The following is a 22,386-nucleotide window of genomic DNA, read 5'->3' as shown; positions in this document are numbered from 1 at the left end:
TAAAAAATTATTGAAGTATACTTTATATTAATAACTTTACAGTTTGTCATCAATATTAAGTATAAATAACTAACTTAAGATGGATAAATGAGAGATGTACACAAGTCAAAGTGAATTTATAGCTTGCTAACCTTTCCAAATGAGTATTTTCTAAAAAGCATCAAGGTCACATTCTGACACTGGGAACATGGGTGACATTTCTTCCAAATACATTTTTAAATATTCCAAATATTACTCAATGAGATGGTGTTTCTTAAACTCATTAATGGGTATTTTAAAATATACACAAACATAGAGAAAATAGTATAATAGACCCCAAAGTACCTATATCTCAGCTGCATTTAAAATATACATAGAACATCTAAGAAAAAGGAAGTAATAATATGATTATTCCTGTGAGGAAGCTTCTTAGGCGCTATGTTCATTTTTAAAAGGCCATTGGGGGCTTCCCTGGTGGCGCAGTGGTTGAGAGTCCACCTGCTGATGCAGGGGACACGGGTTCGTGCCCGGGTCCGGGAAGATCCCACATGCCGCGGAGCGGCTGGGCCCGTGGGCCATGGCCACTGAGCCTGCGCATCCGGAGACTGTGCTCCGCAACGGGAGAGGCCACAACAGTGAGAGGCCCGTGTACCACAAAAAAAAAAAAAAAAAAAAGAAGGCCATTGGAAAACTGGAAGGTGCAATTGTGATTCTTCAGGGTTTATAACCAATTTTCTCCTCCTTAATGTCCCTGTAGTACCTTGTTTATTGCTCATTTTGCATCTGCTACTGAGTCTTAAATTGGGATTATATACAAATAACACTCAATAAACATACTTTGAGTTGGGTGTTATTCTAAACCTTGGAGATTGAGAGATGTAATAATCCCAGTCCTCCAGAATCTCATAATCTGGTGATGAAGAAGAGGGAAATAAATTATTACTACACAGTGTGCTGGGTGGTGTAACAGAGGGACCCACAGAAAGAACAGAGAGAATTCACCAATAAATGTATACATCAAACTGTAGGCTTCCTGAGGACAAGGGCCATGTACTCTTTCAACACACATGACTCTGGTTTTCTCACCTGGCACGGGTTCAGAAAATATTGTTTAATTATGTGTTGTTGAATTGAAAGCAACCAGTCTGATAAGTAGTCTGGAAACTATGTTTGCTGGGAAACACTTTAACTAACTAGGCATGTTCCACCCAAAGGAGAGAAGACTAGAGAGGACACGTTAGGCTTCAACTATTTCAAGGATTGTCGCATAGTGGAGGGAATGAACGTATTCTGTAACTTTCCAGAGGGTAAAACCTTCAACCCATTCATCTTGGTTCTGATCTCTGAAATGCTACAGAATAAGTCTCTGACATGCAACATAGACTTAGCATTGCTGAACAAGAAAAAAGTATAGATTTTGACATAAATTGAAATACCATGAATATTAGGGATAAGTTTGATTATAGTTTTTCCAGTCATGTTATTAACCTTCATTATCCTAACATTCACATTTTGTGCTACTCACTGATCAACATCTCACTTATCATAATTGCTAGCTGTAGTTAAACCTATAATTTATTTCCTTAAATTTAAAGATAATAGATATTGCTGTGATCTGAATGTCTGTCCCCCTAAAATTCATATGTTGAAATCCTAATGCTCAATGTGATGACATTAGGAGGTGGGGCCTTTAGGAGGTGACTAGGTCATGAGGATGAAGTCCTCGTGAATGGGATTAGTGTTCTTATAAAAGAGACCTCACAGAGCTCCCTAATCCCTTCTGCCATGTGAGGACACAATGAGAAGTCTGCAACCCAGAAGAGGGCCCTCACCGGACCATACTGCACCCTGATCTCAGACATCCAGCCTCCAGAACAGGGAGGAATAAAATTCTGTTGTTGATAAGTCACCTAATCTGTGGTATTTTGTTAGAGCATCCTAAATGAACCAAGACAGAAATGACATCCTTAACTGAAAATCAGAGTTTTGTTCCTGAATATGTATTTCAAATCAGGTAATCTTAATCATATTCCACTGAATTAATTGATTAATAAATTTCAACAACTCCCATATTATGAAAACAAAGCCCTTGAAGCTACCCTTGGGCATATGAATTGGGAGCCAAATATCCTGACTAGAGTCTCCTGCAATCTCTGTGCTTCACGTATCACACAGAGGGACACAAAAACGTCATGATAAACATGCCACCAGGATGGAAGAATATTTTGTCATCACAAAAATAAACTATGCTTCCTGTCTTTGGCTAGCACTGTTATCCATCTTTCTAGATTAAGAGGAGGCCCCGTGGACACCCCTGAAAGGCAGGGCATTGGTCCCACCATCAGCTGGATGCCAGGGCCCTGTAGCCTAAACCCTCCAAACAAAGCAGCATGTGCCCCATGAAAACCGGCTCACTGAGTCACAGATCCTAGTAATTGAAGGAGCCAACATTAACAACAGCATTTAAGCGTTCCCTGCTTCTAGCTGCATCCCCAAATATTTATGGAAAAGTCTCTACTTCCACAACCTCCCCCTCCAGTCCCTCCGGAAAATGCTTTCACATTTGACTGCCTCAGTACTGAACCTCTTCACCAGAAGCATCAGTCACTGTCAGGTTTCTGGAGGTGAAATTGCTTTGTGATGATCTTGTTAGTGGCATGAAGATTGAATTGAGGCCACAGAACCCATCTCAGTGGCCTGGGCTCAAGTCACTTTCCAGTCTCCTAAGAGGAATTTCACGTGCTTCTGTTTACCCACTTTGGGCACCCCTAGATTGCTGCCGCTGTACAAAAATGGGCAGGCCGTTGCTCTAATGCTGATACTTTTGATGCTGTTTACAACCCCTGTTAGTGACAGGTCCTACAGAACAGTAATCTGTTAAAATTATAGGTATATATGTAGTCAGATCTCAAAAAATTTACACAGGAAAGATTGAGTCCTTTAATCTTTGAGTTTTAGAAAAATAATGATCTACTATCTAGGGTCCTTTGGAGGGTGATATAAACACAATCTGTCTGTGGCTTTAAAAACACCTTTTGTCCCTGTCTTTGAGTTTTAGAAAAATAATGATCTACTATCTAGGGTCCTTTGGAGGGTGATATAAACACAATCTGTCTGTGGCTTTAAAAACACCTTTTGTCCCTGTCTAGCACGACCAGGTTTGTGAAGCTAGAAGGTGAGTTAGAACTAAGACAAATGAATTCAGGAAGCCATCCACTTGTACTCAGTAATAATTGGAAGAACCCATTAGGAAGAAAAGAAGTGATTGTTCCTATCTATTTATCTAATCTGCTTTCACGGAAAAAGATTAGAGTAAACAGGTGTTCTTCTACAAATGGCTTTCTTACTACAGCCCTGGTCCAGCCCAAATTCTGGTGGAAAAGGCCTAGCATACAAATTGTTGGTTAACAACTAGACAATATTTACAGTTGTTTTGGGGGGAGTTGAAAATAATTTTATATAGTGTTTTATTAGATTTTTATCTGGAAAAAATTCACTAATCCTTTTTTTTTTAAAGTCCAATAGTGAAGGAAAATTTCCTTATTCAGAGCTGTTACTGAAAGGGTGACCTTCATTTCCTGACCCTTAGAAGAAACAGTCACTGAATTCAACCATTTATTCAATCAAGAAATATTTCATGAGGGGCTTCCGTGGTGGCGCAGCGGTTAAAAATCTGCCTGCCAATGCAAGGGACATGGGTTTGAACCCTGGTCTGGGAAGATCCCACATGCCGCGGAGCAACTAAGCCCATGCACCACAACTACTGAGCCTGCGCTCCAGAGCCCACGAGCCACAACTACTGATCCCACATGCCACAACTACTGAAGCCCACACGCCTAGAGCCCGTGCTCTGCAACAAGAGAAGCCATCGCAATGAGAAGCCCGCGCAATGCAACGAAGAGCAGCCCCTGCTCGCCGCAACTAGAGAAAGCCCGCGTGCAGCAATAAAGACCCAACACAGCCAAAAAAATAAATAAAATTAATTAATTAATTAAAACTTTATAAAAAAAAGAAATATTTCACGAGGATCCACCAAGTGCCGAGGCTTCGCTAGCTGCTGAGGATATGTAAGGATGAGTGAGGTGGAAATGGCTCCTCCTCAGGAACTAAGGTATAGCAGACTGCATAACTGAACCTCCCAGAGGTTCTTCCTCTACCCCCTTAGAATCATTTACAACCAGTTCTTTCCTGCAGAATATGACCAGAAATAAGGCTTTATTTAACCTTACTTGGAACAAGTTGAGGTATACATAATCAGATAAATTAAAAATATACTGTTATGCATGAGCATTCCCATATTAACAGCTTTAAAACCTTTAAAAGCTTATGTGAGGAAGAAATAGTTCTTGCCTTTGGCGTGATGTTCATGAAGCTGAAGGAGTGATTTCAAGGACTCGGCACTCTCAAACTCCTGAGTGTTCTGGAGGAAATCTTCCGTTTGGTCTATTTTAATGGCAAACTACAAGAGAAATGCAGGGGAAGGACATATGAAAAACTAAAAAACACTGTGCCACTTTTAGTTATTTGTAAACATTTTTCATGAATTAATGGCCTAGCTGATTGTGTATGTGTTTGTGTGATGAGCTGTGTGTTTGTGTGAGCATGTGCTGGCTCACGTGTTTGTACGAGGTTTTGTGTTTGCATGTAGTCAGTTTACAAAGTACTGGGATAAGAACTTTCTTCTCTTTCCTTTGCATTCTTTTCATACCTGGAAATATGTTATCTATGCTGAAGTAAACCAATTTGTTTACTATTCTAATGTGTATTGAAATTTTAAACTAAAATTATTGTGTCCCATAATACAAATACAGCCACTGTCAACATTCTAAAGCAGTTTCTCAAAGAACAACCAGAAAGTTTGTTAAAAGAAACCAACAAAAGTTTGGTTAACCAGTAACCTACATAATTATTAGTAAATTTAACTTAAGAATCCACTTGAGGTTGAAATATAGTTCATTTTTTTCTCTATAATTAGACCTAGAACTAAAAAAGGTAAGTTTCAGAATAATACATAGTCTAATCCCATCTCTACACTTGATTTTAGCCCGAGTGAGGAGAAGTAATGTGTAATCCTATTTCTTATACAAAGCAAAAATACATATATTTGTACAGAAAGTGGTCCAAAAAGATACATAGCAAAGGGTTACCTTTATGAGAATGAATAGGATTAGGGATAGGTGAGGGGTGGTAAACTTTTAGCTTTTAAATCTATAACTTATAATTTTGTTTGCATTTTTATCAATGATTTTATGTACTTTTATAGAAATAAAAATGAAATTAGATGTAGCAAGAATGAAAAATAGAAAATTTCTCCTCTGTTTCAAGAAAAAAGAGAAAGAGCAATTTGACACCCTAAGTGGTAAGGAACATGACCAGTCTCTCTTTTTGCGTTTCTCCATAGAGGAAGTATGAAAGGGAGATGCTTGAAGTGATGTCAAAATTCTCAGGGGAATAACCTTAGATACAAATTTTAGAAAAGGGCAAAATATACTTGGTTATGCTAGTACAGTATATCCATAGTAGTGGACAAATAACTGGTTTGTTTTAGCACTATGGTTCAAAGGAAATTATTATCATTTATAAGAGCATTTAAATCAACACATTCACCTTTGGATCAGGTGTAGAATAAACTCATAAAGGTGAAGTATCAGTGAGAAAGACACAGAAGCCTATCACAGTGCTTGTCACCTTTTTTCAAGTTTTATCCAAACTCTCATCTTTGGATTTAGTGAAATTTAATATTTTTATGTGACTATTTGATTAACAAGATTTACTACATTTTGATTATTACAATAGCCATATAAAAGTCAGTTATAAATGGCATGAAAAGATGAGAGAGCAACTGATGAGCACGTCCCCTTTTGAAATGCAGAGAGAGCTTCTACCATCCTGTTAGAACCAGCAGATGGACACCAGCCACTGTCACTTGGGGACACTGTTTCTAAATTGAAGCACAGTGTTTGAGAAGCCTGTGAGCCTGAAGCCATCTTGTACTATCAACCACGCAATAAGAAGTCATTTTGTATTTCTAAAGAACTCCTGCGTGCACATAGTTCAGTAAGTGGATCCTATCTACATATCGTTTCCATCTCTAATTCATTCTATTTCTAATAGTTGATTTTAAAGACATTCTTTGAAGAGAAACTTAAAAGAAAAAGAATAAAACAAAACCCTGGTGGGCAGTTTGGTTCTCCCTGTAGATCACTACAAGAAGTTTTGGAGTCACTGTGTAACTTATATCTATATTTCAAATGGTTTGACACTTTTTCAAAAACTAACCAATAAATAAACAATGCTTTACTCAGAAAAAGCTTCCTTCAAGTTCTATTAACTTTTATCTTGCGGATATTTTCTTTTCCCTACTTTTCTTCTTTCTGCAGTTAGTACAGGATAGAAGTGGCAACAAGGGGACACTTTTCAAAGACACTATTCTTAATTTCACCCTCATTTCTTTTTTTTGAATCACTAATGAAAATTGCTTTGGCATACACAAGGGGCAGGGAAAATCACGTAGGAGTTTTCCATCAGCTAAGTATGAAGTAGTCCACAAAACTGAAAGGAGGATAATATATGAAACTTCATCATGAGGAATCAGAGTGCTGGGCTGAATTACAGGTTGACTTATACTTCCTTTTATTTCATGTAATATCTGGAAGTCATTTCTCATTATATAGAAAATCAGCTAGTATTAATGCTCCTACCCAGTGAGAAACAAATATTGGACTTAATGTTTAAAAAAAGATAACTTCCTATGCTCAAATGACCTGAATTTCAAGGGCACTAATACTAATACCCCACTTACTAAGATGAAATGAATCAGATGTATCTATAATTTGACCCCTGTAGGTGTATTTTGCTTGGTTTATTTCTTTTCAGGAAAGAAAACTGTGTGTGGAACTTTTCCCCGAGATGATCTGTGAGTTGGACTTCAGTGTTCAAATTGTGAAAAACAAACCTTGTAAGTTACAATAAGATTTTTGCTCCTCCTTTTAACTTTTAAACGAGTTCATGATGTATGAAATTATCTACCTCAATTTTAATGTTATATTACTAATCTTCTTTCCTTCATTATTTTGGATTTAAGTCCTGAATTTTCAGTTTGGAAATGTCATATTTTTCAACCTAGTGCTTTATCATAATGAAGCAGTGCTTTCACATCAAAATGAATGTAGTGAAATTTCCAATAAGTATCTTACACTAAATATAACACCTCTTTTGATAAAGTTCTTTGAGTCTCACATTTTGAAATTGGGTTCCTCAAAAAAACTTAGGCCCAGGGCTTTTTCCTTCCCTTATATTTTAACGAGCTCAAACTATGGAAACTCAACTATATGCCTTAGGAAAGTACTCTATCATATACTATGCTTACAAGTCAAACATTCTATGGAATATTCTGCAATTTCCTTTTCATAAGCAGTAGAAGAAATTGTATCCTCCAACTTTCAGTTAACAAGAACACGCTAGACCAGCATTTCCTAGTAATTCTATCATCGGGGTAATTATTTGATTTAGTAATTGTATTATTATTATCTAAAGAGGGAAATATATCAAAATGACTTATGGGTAAAAGATCCCATTTTTACTTAATATTTATCAATTTTAATTAACTGTACTTAGTTTTTGTTTGAAGGCCTACATTTAAAATATTAACAATTTTATTTTTTGAAAATTAAAAATTAAATGTATATATCTTGGTTATTCTACCATTTTTTGAACTGACTACAATGTCTCTTTGCAGAAAGAAAACATTTTCAGGAGTGCTCTGATGTGGAGAAGGGGAAAGTTTTTTAAACACAAACCTCCAAGGCATTTTCAAAAAATTCAGAGGTCAACCTGAGAACCTCCCTCCTTCTCTCAAGCATGGAGACCAGGGCTGCCCATGCTTCACCCAGAGTTTTGGCCATGGCATCATAGACCTGGCTCTGATCCTTGTTCTCTTGAGCCGTCTTGTCTGCTTCCTGCAGGAGTTCCCATACTCGGTCTTCCAAAGCCTAAGTCCAGGCAAGAAAAGGCAGAGTGTCACTCAATATAAGAACTTGGGATCATATTTTAAACATTTGGATTTTTGAAATTATATGCACTCTAGGAAGGTCTAGAGGAGAATTTATAAACACAAACTGCTGTGCAGGCAGGTAGATCAAGCAGGCAGGAGGGAGCAATGGAGATTGTGGTGAACTGCGGAGCATGGCCAGGCTAAAGACGTCTACATTTAAACAATGTTCAAACACTGTAGAGATTTATCAAAAATATACAACTACAGGGACTTCCCTGGCGGTCCAGTGGTTAAGACTCCGTGCTTCCACCACAGGGGGCATGGGTTCAATCCCTGGTTGGGGAACTAAGATCCCGCATGCCACAGCACAGCACCCCCCCAAAAATACAACTACATACCCAGGGGTACAGAATACTGTGTTGACCTCACATTTCAAAAAAGGAGAACTAATTGGAATACATCTGCAAAGGAGTAATCATGAAAAAACTATTGTGAGAAATGAACCCAGTAAAATTTATTATTTATTCTAAATAGTTGTTATTGTTAATATACTTGAGAAGCTTAGTGTAAATGTTATGAGTAAGTTCTTGAAAGTGAATAGTCATAATGTAAAAATTAGAATATCTGTAACCAACACTACAAATTGTTTCAACAAAATATGGAAGATGAAGGGCAACATGTGCTTCCATAATTGTCTCATTTGGGGATAGAAGAAGGATCCCACAGATCCCGTTTTGTTCTTGATATTGGCACCAAAATCAAGGCACAATTTAAAAATATAACAGACTAACAATAACATGAATAAATTCTAAAATGTCAACAGAAAAGGAAACTAAACATGTGCTAATGCAAAATACAACAAAGAAAACAGAAGACATAAGAACGCATTTATTTGGGCACACAAAAACCCAAAATATAATGATAGGAATATGATTAAATATCAGTTAACACCCAAAAAATGGATGTTAACTTTTCAATTAAAAGACGAACATGGGCTTCCCTGGTGGTGCAGTGGTTGGGAGTCTGCCTGCCGATGCAGGGGACACGGGTTCGTGCCCCGGTCCGGGAAGATCCCACATGCCGTGGACCGGCTGGGCCCGTGAGCCATGGCCGCTGAGCCTGCGCGTCCGGAGCCTGTGCTCCGCAACGGGAGAGGCCACAACAGTGAGAGGCCCGCATACCGCAAAAAAAAAGAAAAAAAAAAAGATGAACATTATCAGATTAAGGGGAAAAAGTTCAACTAATTTATGTTTGCTGGAGTCATAAAACTAAACTGAAAAGACCTAACATTTGAAAAGACCTAACATTTGAAAAGACCTAACATTTGAAAAGACATAACATTTGAAAATAAACTGAAAAGTCATAACATTTGAAAATAAGAGGATGAAATATATCAGGCAAAGACAAAAAAGTAAAGGAGGATTACCAACGTTAATCTCAGACAAATTAGAAATCAAAACAAAAATCACTGTGATTAAAAAATGGTACTCTATATTGATAAATTACACAATCTGTAGGGAAAATAAGGTACTTATGATGTTTACATTTATGACATTTAAATATTTCAAGTAGGTATACCCAGTCAGATCAAAATGCAATAAAAGTAGAAATAAACAACAAAAGGCCAGATGATAAAACAAATCTCTTAGAAATTTTAAGAAAACAATTTAAAGAATAATTCCTAGATCAAATGAAGGAAAAAAACTACAATTACAGACTATTTAGAAAAAAATAACAATGAGGCTACTATGTTTAAAACCTAAGATATACAGATGACTTTAGGCTTAAATGAAATTCATAGCATTAGACAACTTTGTTCATAAAGAAAGAAAAAATATATTAATTAAACATTCAAGTCTAAATTATAGAAAAAGATTCATAAAATAAAATTAAAGAGGATTAATTGATTAAATACAAAATCAGAAATTAACAAATTAGAGAAAAATATAAGGAGTTTTTTAAAATGTTGATTCATTGAAAAGCCACCAAATGAAATATAAAAACATCTGATAGGTGGGATCAAGATGGCACAGTAGGAAGATCCTGAGCTCATGTCCTCCCACAGACAAACCAAAACTACAACTAGATATAGAACAACTCTTTCTGAGAAAGACCTGAAGAACAGCTCTTCCAAAATTAAGGACAATTTTTAAAAACCACATCAATATGGGTAGGAGGGGCAGAGATGTGATGTAGTCAGGACACCACACCCACCCTGGTGCAGTGACCCACAAGTGGGAAGGGGTATCACAAACTTGAAGGTCCTCTCTAAGGAGTGAGGGGTTCGAGCCCCACACTGGGCACCTCAGGCTTTGGTACCAGCACTGGGAGGACAAGGCCCCTTAACTAGCTTTGAAAACCAGCAGGGCTTATGCAGAGCTAGAGGGCTGTAAGAAACAGAGTCTTAGAGGGCTTGCACACAGACTCACTCATTCTGAGTCCCAGTGCAGAGGCAGCAGTTTGAAAAGTGCCTGGTGTTCTAGCCAGCCTGCCAAGGTTGCCCCAGCATGCCCCTGGCCCATGCCTGCTCCAGCTCCAGCTGGCCTGCCAACACTGCCCGGCACATGCAGTCTACATAGAAGATGCTCCTACTCAAGACCACACCTTAAAGACTGGGAGAAGTAACTATTTTGTCTAATCCATAGAAAAAAACACAGAAAACCAAACAAAATGAGGAGACAGAGGAATTTATTCCAAACAAAAGAACAAGATAAAACCTCAGGGGAAAAAAAGCCCTGATAAAATGGAGATAAGTAATTTACCTGATAAAGAGTCAAAGCAACAGTCATAAAGTTGCACATCAAACTCAGGAGGGGAGGGCTTCCCTGGTGGTGCAGTGGTTGGGAGTCTGCCTGCCGATGCAGGGGACACGGGTTTGTGCCCCAGTCCGGGAAGATCCCACATGCCGTGGAGCGGCTGGGCCCATGAGCCATGGCCGCTGAGCCTGCGCATCCGGAGCTTGTGCTCCGCAACGGGAGAGGCCCCAACAGTGAGAGGCCCGCGTACCGCAAAAAAAAAAAAAAAAACTCAGGAGGGGAATGCAGGAACACAGTAAGAACTTCAACAGATTTAGGAAATATAGAAAAGAACCAATCAGAGCTGGAGAATACAATAACTGAAATAATACACTAGACGGGATTAAACCACAAATTAGATGATACAGAAGAACATACACACAGCCTGGAAGACAAAATAGTGGAAATCACCCAATCAGAACAGCAAAAAGAAAAAAGAATTAAAAAAAAATTAGGATAGTTTAAGAAACCTCTGGGACAACATCAAGAGTATTAACATTCAGACTTCCCTGGTGGCACAGTGGTTAAGAATCCACCTACCAATGTAGGAGAAATGAGTTCGATCCCTGGTCTGGGAAGATCCCACATGCCGTGGAGCAACTAAGCCCATGCGCCACAACTACTGAGCCTGTGCTCTAGAGCCCTCAAGCCACAACTACTGAGCCATCATGCCACAACTACTGAAGCCCACATACCTAGAGCCCGTGCTCCACAACAAAAGAAGCCACTGCAATGAGAAGCACGCACACCACAAGGAAGAGTAGCCCCCACTCACCACAACTAGATAAAGCCTGTGCACAGCAATGAAGACCCAATGCAGCCAAAAGTAAATAAATAAATTTATATTTAAAAAAGAGTAATAACATTCGCATTATAGGGGTCCCAGAAGGAGAAAAGAGAGAGGGGCAGAAAACTTATTTGAAGAAATAATGGCTGAAAACTTTCCCCAAACTAGGTAAGGAAACAGAGCTTTCCTCCAAGATCAGGAACAAAACAATGATGCCCATCCTCATCACTTTTATTCAATATAAAATTGGAAGTCTTAGCCATAGCAATCAGACAAGAAAAAGAAGTAAAATGTATCCAAATTTGAAGAAAAGTAGTAAAATTCTCACTATTTGCAGATGACATGATACAATATATATAGAAAATGCTAAAGACTCCACCAAAAAAACTATTTAAACTAATAAATGAATTTAGCAAAGGTGCAGAATACAACATTGATATGTAGAAATCTGTTGCATTTCTATACACTAATAATGAACTATCAGAAAGCGAAATTAAGAAAACAATTCTATTTATAGTTGCATCAAAAAGAATAAAATAAACTATGGATAAATTTAACCAAAAAAGTGAAAAACCTATACTCTGAAAATTGTAAGACACTGATGAAAGAACTTGAAATAAATAAATGGAAAGATATACCACGCTCATAAATCAGAAGAATATTGTTAAAATGTCCATAATACCCAAAGCAATCTACAGATTCAATGAAATCCTTATCAAGATACCCATGGCATTTTTCACAGGACTACAAGAAATAATCCTAAAATCTGTATGGAATCACAAAAGACCCCGAATGCAAAAAGCAATCTTTTTTTAAAAAATAAATAAATTTATTTATTTTTGGCTGCACGGGGTCTTCGTTGCTGCGCACGGGCTTTCTCTAGTTGCAACGAGCAGGAACTACCCTTCATTGCGGTGCATAGGCTTCTTATTGCAGTGGCTTCTGTCTGTTGCGGAGCATAGGCTCTAAGTGCACAGGTTTCAGTAATTGTGGCATGTGGGCTCAGTAGTTGTGGTTCATGGGCTCTAGAGCACAGGCTCAGTAGTCGTGGCACACGGGCTTAGTTGCTCCGCGGCATGTGGGATCTTGCCGGACCACGGCTCGAACTCGTGTCCCCTGCATTGGCAGGCAGACTGTTAACCACTACACCACCAGGGAAGTCCCAGAAAAAGGAGTCTTGTGAAAGAAGAACAAAGCTGAAGGAATCACATTCCCTGATTTCAAACTATACTGCAAAGCTATAGTAGTCAAAACAGCATTGTAATGGGCACATACCCTGAGAAAACCATAATTCAAAAAGAGTCATGTACCACAATATTCATTGCAGCTCTATTTACAATAGCTGGGACATGGAAGCAACTTAAGTGTCCATCGACACATGAATGGATAAAGAAGATGTGGCACATATATACAATGGAATAATGGAACTCAGCCATAAAAGGAAATGAAATTGAGTTATCTGTAGTGAGATGGATGGACCTACAGTCTGTCATACAGAGTGAAGTAAGTCAGAAAGAGAAAAACAAATACCGTATGCGAATACATATATATGGAATCTAAAAAAAAAACAAAATAGGTTCTGATGAACCTAGGGGCAGGACAGAAATAAAGACGCAGACACAAAGAATGGACTTCAGGACATGGGGAAGGGAAAGGCTAAGCTGGGACGAAGTGAGACAGTAGTATTGACATATATTCACTACCAAATGTAAAATAGATAGCTAGTGGGAAGCAGCTGCATAGCACAGGGAGATCAGCTGGGTGCTTTGTGACCACCTGGAGGGGTGGGATACGGAGGGTGGGAGGGAGACGCAACAGGGAGGGGATATTGGGATATATGTATACATATAACTGATTTACTTTGTTATACAGCAGAAACTAACACAACATTGTAAAGCAATTATACTCCAATAAAGATGTTTAAAAAAAAATGGTGGGGCCAACTCTATGTAGCTTCTCAAGTCTCCTATCCCATTTGTATGATATTCTGTCTGCCTCTTCTGCTCTTCCTCATTTCATTCCTTGTAAACTGTTCCTCCTTGAAGGAGGCCACCTTTCTTGAAAAGCTCCCCCCAGAGTCCCTCAGGTAGACTTTGGAGCACAGTTCTTACAGTTCCACTTGTTTAGATTCTGCTCATCACGTTACATTTAAGTTACCAGTCTACAAGCCTATCTCCTTGTCAGACTGTGACTTTTGATTTTGTATTCCTGGCACCACTACATTTCAACCTTGGCTGCATCCCTAGTGCCTAGAGTAGTAATTTTATTGAAGACATTCGAAAGTTATTTGTTGAATGAATAAAAAGCTACTCCAAAAAATGAAAGAATCTAAATTGCTAATGATGAAAAAAGGCAAACAATGTTTCAGAGCATATTTTCCGTAGGGATTGGCCACAAACTAGCTTAGGCAAGATGCTGCATTTTCAAGGGAATTAGCTACTTCATTAGTAAAATCAGGATGGTGGTTAATGATGATATTCTATATACTACGATGAGTTCTGTTTCAGCAATTATTTTATTTATGGATTTCAATAATCATTTTGATTGAAAAATAAAAAATAGGAGCCTGAACCAAGATGGTGGAGTAGAAGGACGGGCTCTCACTCCCTCTTGGGAGAACATTAGAATCACAACTAGCTGCTGGACAATCATCGACAGGAAGACACTGGAACTCACCAAAAAAGATACTCCACATCCAAAGACAAAGGAGAAGCCACAATGGGACGGGAGGTGGGGCGAAATCACAGTAAAATCAAATCTCATAACTGCTGGGTGGGTGACTCACAGACTGGAGAACACTTATAGCACAGAAATCCACCCACTGGAGTGAAGGTTCTGAGCCCATCAGGCTTCCCAACCTGGGGGTCTGGCAATAGGAGGAGGAATTCCTAGAGAATCAGACTTTGAAGCCTAGTGGGATTTGAATGCAGGACTTCGACAGGACTGGGGGAAACAGAGACTCCACTCTTGGAGGCACACACAAAGTAGTGTGTGCATTGGGACCCAGGGGAAGGAGCAGTGACGCCAGGGGAGACTGAACCAGACCTACCTGCTAGTGTTGAAGGGTCTCCTGCAGAGGTGGGGGGTGGCTGTGGCTCACCGTGGGGACAAGGACACTGGCAGCAGAAGTTCTGGGAAGTACTCCTTGGCAAAAGCCCTCCCAGAGTCTGCCATTAGCCACACCAAAGAGCCCAGGTAGGCTCCAGTGTTGGGTTGCCTCAGGCCAAACAACCAACAGGGAGGGAACCCAGCCCCACCCATCAGCAGTCAGGCAGATTAAAGTTTTACTGAGCTCTGCCCACCAGAGCAACAGTCTGCTCTATCCACCACCAGTCCCTCCCATCAGGAAACTTGCACAAGCCTCTTAAGATAGCCTCATCCACCAGAGGGCAGACAGCAGAAGCAAGAAGAACCACAATCCTAGAGCCTGTGGATCAAAAACCACATTCACAGAAACATAGACAAGATGAAAAGGCAGAGGGCTATGTAACAGATGAAGGAACAAGATAAAACCCCAGAAAATCAATTAAATGAAGTGGAAATAGGCAACCTTCCAGAAAAAGAATTCAGAATAATGATAGCAAAGATGATTCAACCTTGGAAAAAGAATGGAGGCAAAGATTGAGAAGATGCAAGAAATGTTTAACAAAGACCTAGAAGAATTAAAGAACAAACAAACAGAGATGAACAATACAATAACTGAAATGAAAACTACACTAGAAGGAAGCAATAGCAGAATAACTGAGGCAGAAGAACGGATAAGTGACCTGGAAGACAGAATGGTGGAATTCACTGCCGCAGAACAGAATAAAGAAAAAAGAATGAAAAGAAATGAAGACAGCCTAAGAGACCTCTGGGACAACATTAAATGCAACAACACGCGCATTATAGGGGTCCCAGAAGGAGAAGAGAGTAAGGACCAGAGAAAATATTTGAAGAGATTATAGTCGAAAACTTCCCTAACATGGGAAAGGAAATAGACACCCAAGTCCAGGAAGCTCAGAGAGTCCCATACATAAACGCAAGGAGAAACACGCCAAGACACACAGTAATCAAATTGGCAAAAATTAAAGACGAAAAATTATTGAAAGCAGCTAGGGGAAAACGACAAATAACACACAAGGGAACTCCCAAAAGGTTAACGGCTGATTTCTCAGCAGAAACTCTACAAGCCAGAAGGGACTGGCATGAAATACTTAAAGTGATGAAAGGGAAGAACCTACAACCAAGATTACTCTACCCGGCAAGGATCTCATTCAGATTCGATGGAGAAATCAAAAGCTTTACAGACAAGCAAAAGCTAAGAGAATTCAGCACCACCAAACCAGCTGTATCACAAATGCTAAAGGAACTTCTCTAAGTGGAAAACACAAGAGAAGAAAAGGACCTAAAAAAACAAACCCAAAACAATTAAGAAAATGGTCATAGGAACACATATATCAATAATCACCTTAAACATGAACGGATTAAATGCTCCACCCAAAAGACACAGGTTTGCTGAATGGATACAAAAACAAGACCCATCTATATGCTGTCTATGAGAGACCCACTTCAGACCTAGGGACACATACAGACTGAAAGTGAGGGGATGGAAAAACATATTCCATGCAAATGGAAAGCAAAAGAAAGCTGGAGTAGCAATCCTCATATCAGATAAAATAGACTTTAAAATAAAGAATGTTACAAGAGACAAGGCAGAACACTACATAATAATCAAGGGATCAATCCAAGAAGAAGATATAACAATTATAAATATATATGCACCCAACACAAGAGCACCTCAATACATAAGGCAACTGCTAACAGCTATAAAAGAGGAAATCGACAGTAACACAATAATAGTGGGGGACTTTAACACCTCACTTACACCAATGGACAGATCATCCAAAATGAAAATAAATAAGGAAACAGAAGCTTTAAATGACACAATAGACCAGATAGACTTAATTGATATTTATAGGACATTCCATCCAAAAACATCAGATTACTCTTTCTTCTCAAGTGCGCACAGAACATTCTCCAGGATAGATCACATCCTGGGTCACAAATCAAGCCTCAGTAAATTTAAGAAAATTGAAATCATACCAAGCATCTTTTCTGACCAAAAGACTATGAGATTAGAAATGAATTAGAAGGAAAAAAAAGATGAAAAACACAAACACATGGAGGCTAAACAACACCTTACTAAATAACCAAGAGATCACTGAAGAAATCAAAGAGGAAATCAAAAAATACCTAGAGACAAATGACAATGGAAACACGATGGTCCAAAACCTATGCTATGCAGCAAAAGCAGTTCTAAGAGGGAAGTTTATAGCTATACAAGCCTACCTCAAGAAGCAAGAAAAATCTCAAATAAACAATCTAACCTTACACCTAAAAGAACTAGAGAAAGAAGAACAAACAAAACCCAAAGTTAGCAGAAGGAAAGAAATCATACAGATCAGAGCAGAAATAAATGAAATAGAAACAAAGAAAACAATAGCAAAGATCAATAAAACTAAAAGCTGGTTCTTTGAGAAGATAAACAAAATTGATAAACCATTAGCCAGACTCATCAAGAAAAAGAGGGAGAGGACTCAAATCCATAAAATTAGAAATGAAAAAGGAGAAGTTACAAGAGACACCACAGAAATACAAAGCATCCTAAGAGACTACTACAAGCAATTCTATGCCAATAAAATGGAAAACCTGGAAGAAATGGACAAATTCTTAGAAAGGTATAACCTTCCAAGAATGAACCAGGAAGAAATAGAAAATATGATCAGACCAATCACAAGTAATGAAATTGAAACTGTGATGAAAAATCTTCCAACAAACAAAAGTCCAGGACCGGTTGGCTTCACAGGTGAATTCTATCAAACATTTGGGGAAGAGCTAACACCCATCCTTCTCAAACTCTTCCAAAAATTACAGAGGAAGGAACACTCCCAAACTCATTCTATGAGGCCACTATCACCCTGATACCAAAACCAGACAGAGATACTACAATAAAAGAAAATTACAGACCAATATCACTGATGAATGTAGATGCAAAAATCATCAACAAAATACTAGCAAACAGAATCCAACAACACATTAAAAGGATCATACACCATGATCAAGTGGGATTTATCCCAGAGATGGAAGGATTCTTCAATATACACAAATCAATCAGTGTCATAAACCATGTTAACAAACTGAAGAATAAAAACCATATGATCATCTCAAGAGATGCAGAAAAAGCTTTTGAAAAATTTAACACCCATTTATGATAAAAAAAAGCTCTCCAGAAAGTGGGCATAGAGGGAACCTACCTCAACATAATAAAGGCCACATATGACAAACCCATAGCAAACATCATTCTCAATGGTAAAAAACTGAAAACATTTCCTCTAAGATCAGGAACAAGGCAAGGATGTCCACTCTCACCACTAGTATTCCACATAGTTTTGGAAGTCTTAGCCATGGCAATCAGAGAAGAAAAAGAAATAAAAGGAATACAAATTGGGAAAGAAGAAGTAAAACTGTCACTGTTTGCCAGATGACATGATACTATACATAGAGAATCCTAAAGATGACACCAGAAAACTACTAAAGATAATCAATGAATTTGGTAAAGTTGCAGGATACAAAATTAATGCACAGAAATCTCTTGCATTCCTGTACACTAACAATGAAAAATCTGAAAGAGAAATTAAGAAAACACTCCCATTTACCATTGCAACAAAAAGAATAAAATACCTAGGAATAAACCTACCTAGGGAGACAAAAGACCTGTATGCAGACCTAGGGAGACAAAAGACCTGTATGCAGAAAACTATAAGACACTGATGAAAGAAATTAAAGATGATACAAACAGATGGAGAGATATACCATGTTCTTGGATTGGAAGAATCAATATTGTGAAAATGACTATACTACCCAAAGCAATCTACAGATTCAATGTAATCCCTATCAAATTACCAGTGGCATTTTTTACAGAACTAGAACAAAAAATCTTAAAATTTGTATGGAGACACAAAAGACCCCGAATAGCCAAAGCAGTCTTGAGGGAAAAAACGGAGCTGGGGGAATCAGACTCCCTGATTTCAGACTATACTACAAAGCTACAGTAATTGGGACCATATGGTACTGGCACAAAAACAGAGATATAGATCAATGGAACAAGATAGAAAGCCCAGAGATAAACCCACGCACATATGGTCACCTTATCTTTGATAAAGGAGGCAAGAATATACAATGGAGAAAAGACAGCCTCTTCAATAAGTGGTGCTGGGAAAACTGGAAAGCTACATGTAAAGGAATGAAATTAGAACTCTTCCTAACACCATACACAAAAATAAACCCAAAATGGATTAGATACGTAAATGTAAGACTGGACACTATAAAACTCTTAAAGGAAAACATAGGAAGAACACTCTTTGACATAAATCACAGCAAGATCTTTTTTGATCCACCTCCTAGAGTAATGGAAATAAAAATAAACAAATGGGACCTAATGAAACTTCAAAGCTTTTTCACAGCAAGGAAACCATAAACAAGATGAAAAGACAACCCTTAGAATGGGAGAAAATATTTGCAAACGAATCAATGGACAAAGGATTAATCTCCAAAATATATAAACAGTTCATGCAGCTCAATATTAAGAAAACAAACAACCCGATCAGAAAATGGGCAGAAGACCTAAATAGACATTTCTCCAAAGAAGACATACAGATGGCCAAGAAACACATGAAAAGCTGCTCAACATCACTATTAGAGAAATGCAAATCAAAACTACAATGAGGTATCACCTCACACCAGTTAGAATGGGCATCATCAGAAAATCTACAAACAACAAATGCTGGAGAGGGTGTGGAGAAAAGGGAACCCTCTTGCACTGTTGGTGGGAATGTAAATTTATACAGCCACTACAGAGAACAGTATGGAGGTTCCTTAAAAAACTAAAAATAAAGTTACCATATGATCCAGCTATCCCACTACTGGGCATATACCCAGAGAAAACCATAATTCAAAAGACACATGCACCCCAATGTTTATTGCACCACTATTTACAATAGCCATGTCATGGAAGCAACCTAAATGCCCATCAACAGACGAATGGATAAAGGAGTTGTGGTATATATATACAATGGAATATTACTCAGCCATAAAAGGGAATGAAATTGGGTCATTTGTTGATACGTGGATGGATCTAGAGACTGTCATACAGAGTGACGTAAGTCAGAAAGAGAAAAACAAATATTGTATATTAACACATATATGTGGAACCTAGACAAATGGTACAGATGAACTGGTTTTCAGGGCAGAAATTGAGACACAGATGTAGAGAACAAACCTATGGACACCAAGGGGGGAAAGTGGCGGGGGGGTGGGGATGGTGGTGTGCTGAATTGGGCGATTGGGATTGACATGTATACACTGATGTGTATAAAATGGATGACTAATAAGAACCTGTTGTATAAAAAAATAAATAAAATTAAATTTAAAAATTAGAAAAAAAAAGAAAAAAATATATAAAAACACTGGATGGAGAACATATTGAGGTCCTTGCAGGAATGAACAAAATGACTTCAAACCTCTAATAGAAAACAAAAAGCTATTTCTGATTGAAGTCGCTACATGACATGCCAGTGAGAATTTCAAAACATAAGATATTTAAATGTTAATCCAAATAACAGTAATCTACCTCCAAGGAACAAGTATGTTAGAATACATTTTAGAAAGAATTGTTCTTTCAGAAAAATTCTCAATTGTTTATTTTGTCCGTAAATTTTACACTAGTTCCCTACGGTGAAATGATTATTTTTTTTAATATATGAAAACAATTGTATGACACATACAGATGAGATGGACAGTACAAACATTTGCTAGTTAAAACTGAATGTAGAAATGTAGCAAACTTGACAAAGGTCTATGTTTTGTAAAGTTCAAGTCAGCATTTTGGACTTCATGGTAAATCTAATTGTCTCATTTAATTGAGTCCATTAGTTTCTGAAACCCATGTTTAAGTAAGAATGCATTCTGGGATTTGTAGTTCCCATGGGCTGAGGACTGTATGAATGACTAGGAAGATATCAACATATTCCTTTTTATGCATCTCTGGGGTATGCCTCACTAAAACAAAGTAAACATATGTGAAAGCAAACATGTTCTGTCATTATCACAACCACATTGCCAATGCTGATATAAAATGTATTCTAAATCAAAGTTTATAGTGATCTCTTGCTATTTCTTCTAATGCTAATAATTGTCCTGACAAATTTGTTTCAAAACTCATCATACAATCCATACTAATGACCAGTATTTTAAGAATAATTGCCATTTGCTAATGGGTGAGTTGTGCTTGTCTATAAATATAACAGTCTTTGAATTAATAAATATTACTAGTTTACTGTCAATCTGATTCTAATTCTACTGCCAAGCATTTTGGTTATTAGATTACATTTCAGAGTCAGGATGAAGATACCATCTGAAATTTCTTTCCTACAGATGAGATCTGAATATTCATTTTCTGAAGTTTTCTTGAAACCACACCTCGCCCTCTCTGTCAGGTAATTTAAAATACATCCAAGTAAAGAAGAGCATAAAATCTGGTTTTAAAAGCCACAGAGGACTTCCCTGGTGGTGCAGCGGTTGAGAGTCCGCCTGCCGATGCAGGGGACATGGGTTCGTGCCCCGGTCTGGGAAGATCCCACATGCCGCGGAGCAGCTAGGCCCGTGAGCCATGGCCGCTGAGCCTGCGCGTCCGGAGCCTGTGCTCCACAATGGGAGAGGCCACAACAGTGAGAGGCCCGCATACCACAAAAAAAAAAAAAAAAAAAACAGCCACAGAATTTCTTTAGGCTTCTTTAGAGTTTTGAAATTACCAAACATACAAAAATTCAGAGAATATTTTATGGTATTCTATTTAAGTCAAGAACAGAACAAAACAAGTTAACCCAAAACTGGGATGTATTTAGAGATTGCCTACATGTTGGATTTATCTATGGAAAAAATAATAACAAGAAAAAACTAATACTGCAATGAACAAGCACAGCACACAGCATTCTAAAGAACTTTCATTACGAGAGGTAACAAATAATACAAGAGGAATGGGATGTTTGCTTCCCATCCCTACCCCTGCTTCAATACAGTGTGTGTTTCTTAATATAAGATACTTCTCTGGGATACTTTGTACTTTTCTATCTTCCAGATGAGCAACACATCATTTCCCTCTTCTCTGTAACCCCAGTGAAAATACACTTCCACCAGCCACAAGGAAGCCCCCCAGCTACTGGCCCAGATGTCAACTACGCAGTATTACCATTACTGCAGCCTTCCTGTCCGACAGCTCCAAAGCTGCCCTTGAGGGGTCTGTTCCTGAAATAATGCCCTGTGGCCTCTTTCTCTCTCTTCAATAAATTCCTTGGCCAGAATCCTCCCCAAATTTCCAACAAAGCTTGTTCATTTGAGTTTCATGGCAGGTAATATTACTTGAGATATCACTTAATTATAACTTGTAACTTAATTGTAACTTGTTATTTGTGTTTTACATGCATGGGGCATGGGTGGAGAGAGAAAAAGAAATTAAACAATGTGAATGCACCTTTGTTCAATGTTATCAGCTTCTAAATACTTTATAAGATGTTAATATACAGCAAAAAACCACCCTGAGAGGAAAAAAGTGGGGATTTTCATATGAAATTGTTCAAATAGTATTCAATGCCCACTCTTCAGGATATTGTAAGGGATCTCCATAACCATCTAAGAGATTAACTAGATGACTTTTAAGGTCCCATCGAATTCCATGGTTTCGTGATACAATAATCCATTAATTCACTCAACTTTATTGAGTACCTACCACTTAC

The 22,386-nt window shown here is 38.1% G+C and overlaps 1 protein-coding gene across 15 annotated transcripts in view; it reads right to left on the bottom strand.

The window, feature by feature from the left end:
- Window positions 1-22,386, bottom strand: part of CCDC141 (coiled-coil domain containing 141) — a 259,530-nt gene that overhangs the window by 191,320 nt on the left and 45,824 nt on the right. For 14 of the 15 annotated variants that reach the window (XR_003793967.1, XR_003793968.1, XR_003793969.1 and 11 more), the window contains 2 exons: window positions 7,779-7,970; window positions 4,330-4,438 (listed from right to left, as the gene is read on the bottom strand). Coding sequence is in view for 12 of the 15 variants with exons in the window: in XM_029225422.1 (XP_029081255.1) it covers window positions 4,330-4,438; window positions 7,779-7,970 (301 nt within the window). In the remaining 3 variants the exon portion in view is untranslated. The remainder of the gene's footprint in view (window positions 1-4,329; window positions 4,439-7,778; window positions 7,971-22,386) is intronic. The other variant, XM_029225425.1, reaches the window with a different exon arrangement.

This window comes from Monodon monoceros, unplaced genomic scaffold (assembly GCF_005190385.1).
Source record: "Monodon monoceros isolate NGI ecotype Baffin Bay Population unplaced genomic scaffold, NGI_Narwhal_1 Super_Scaffold_16, whole genome shotgun sequence".
Classification (NCBI taxonomy): domain Eukaryota; kingdom Metazoa; phylum Chordata; class Mammalia; order Artiodactyla; family Monodontidae; genus Monodon; species Monodon monoceros.
This window is presented reverse-complemented; position numbering and strand designations above follow the sequence as displayed.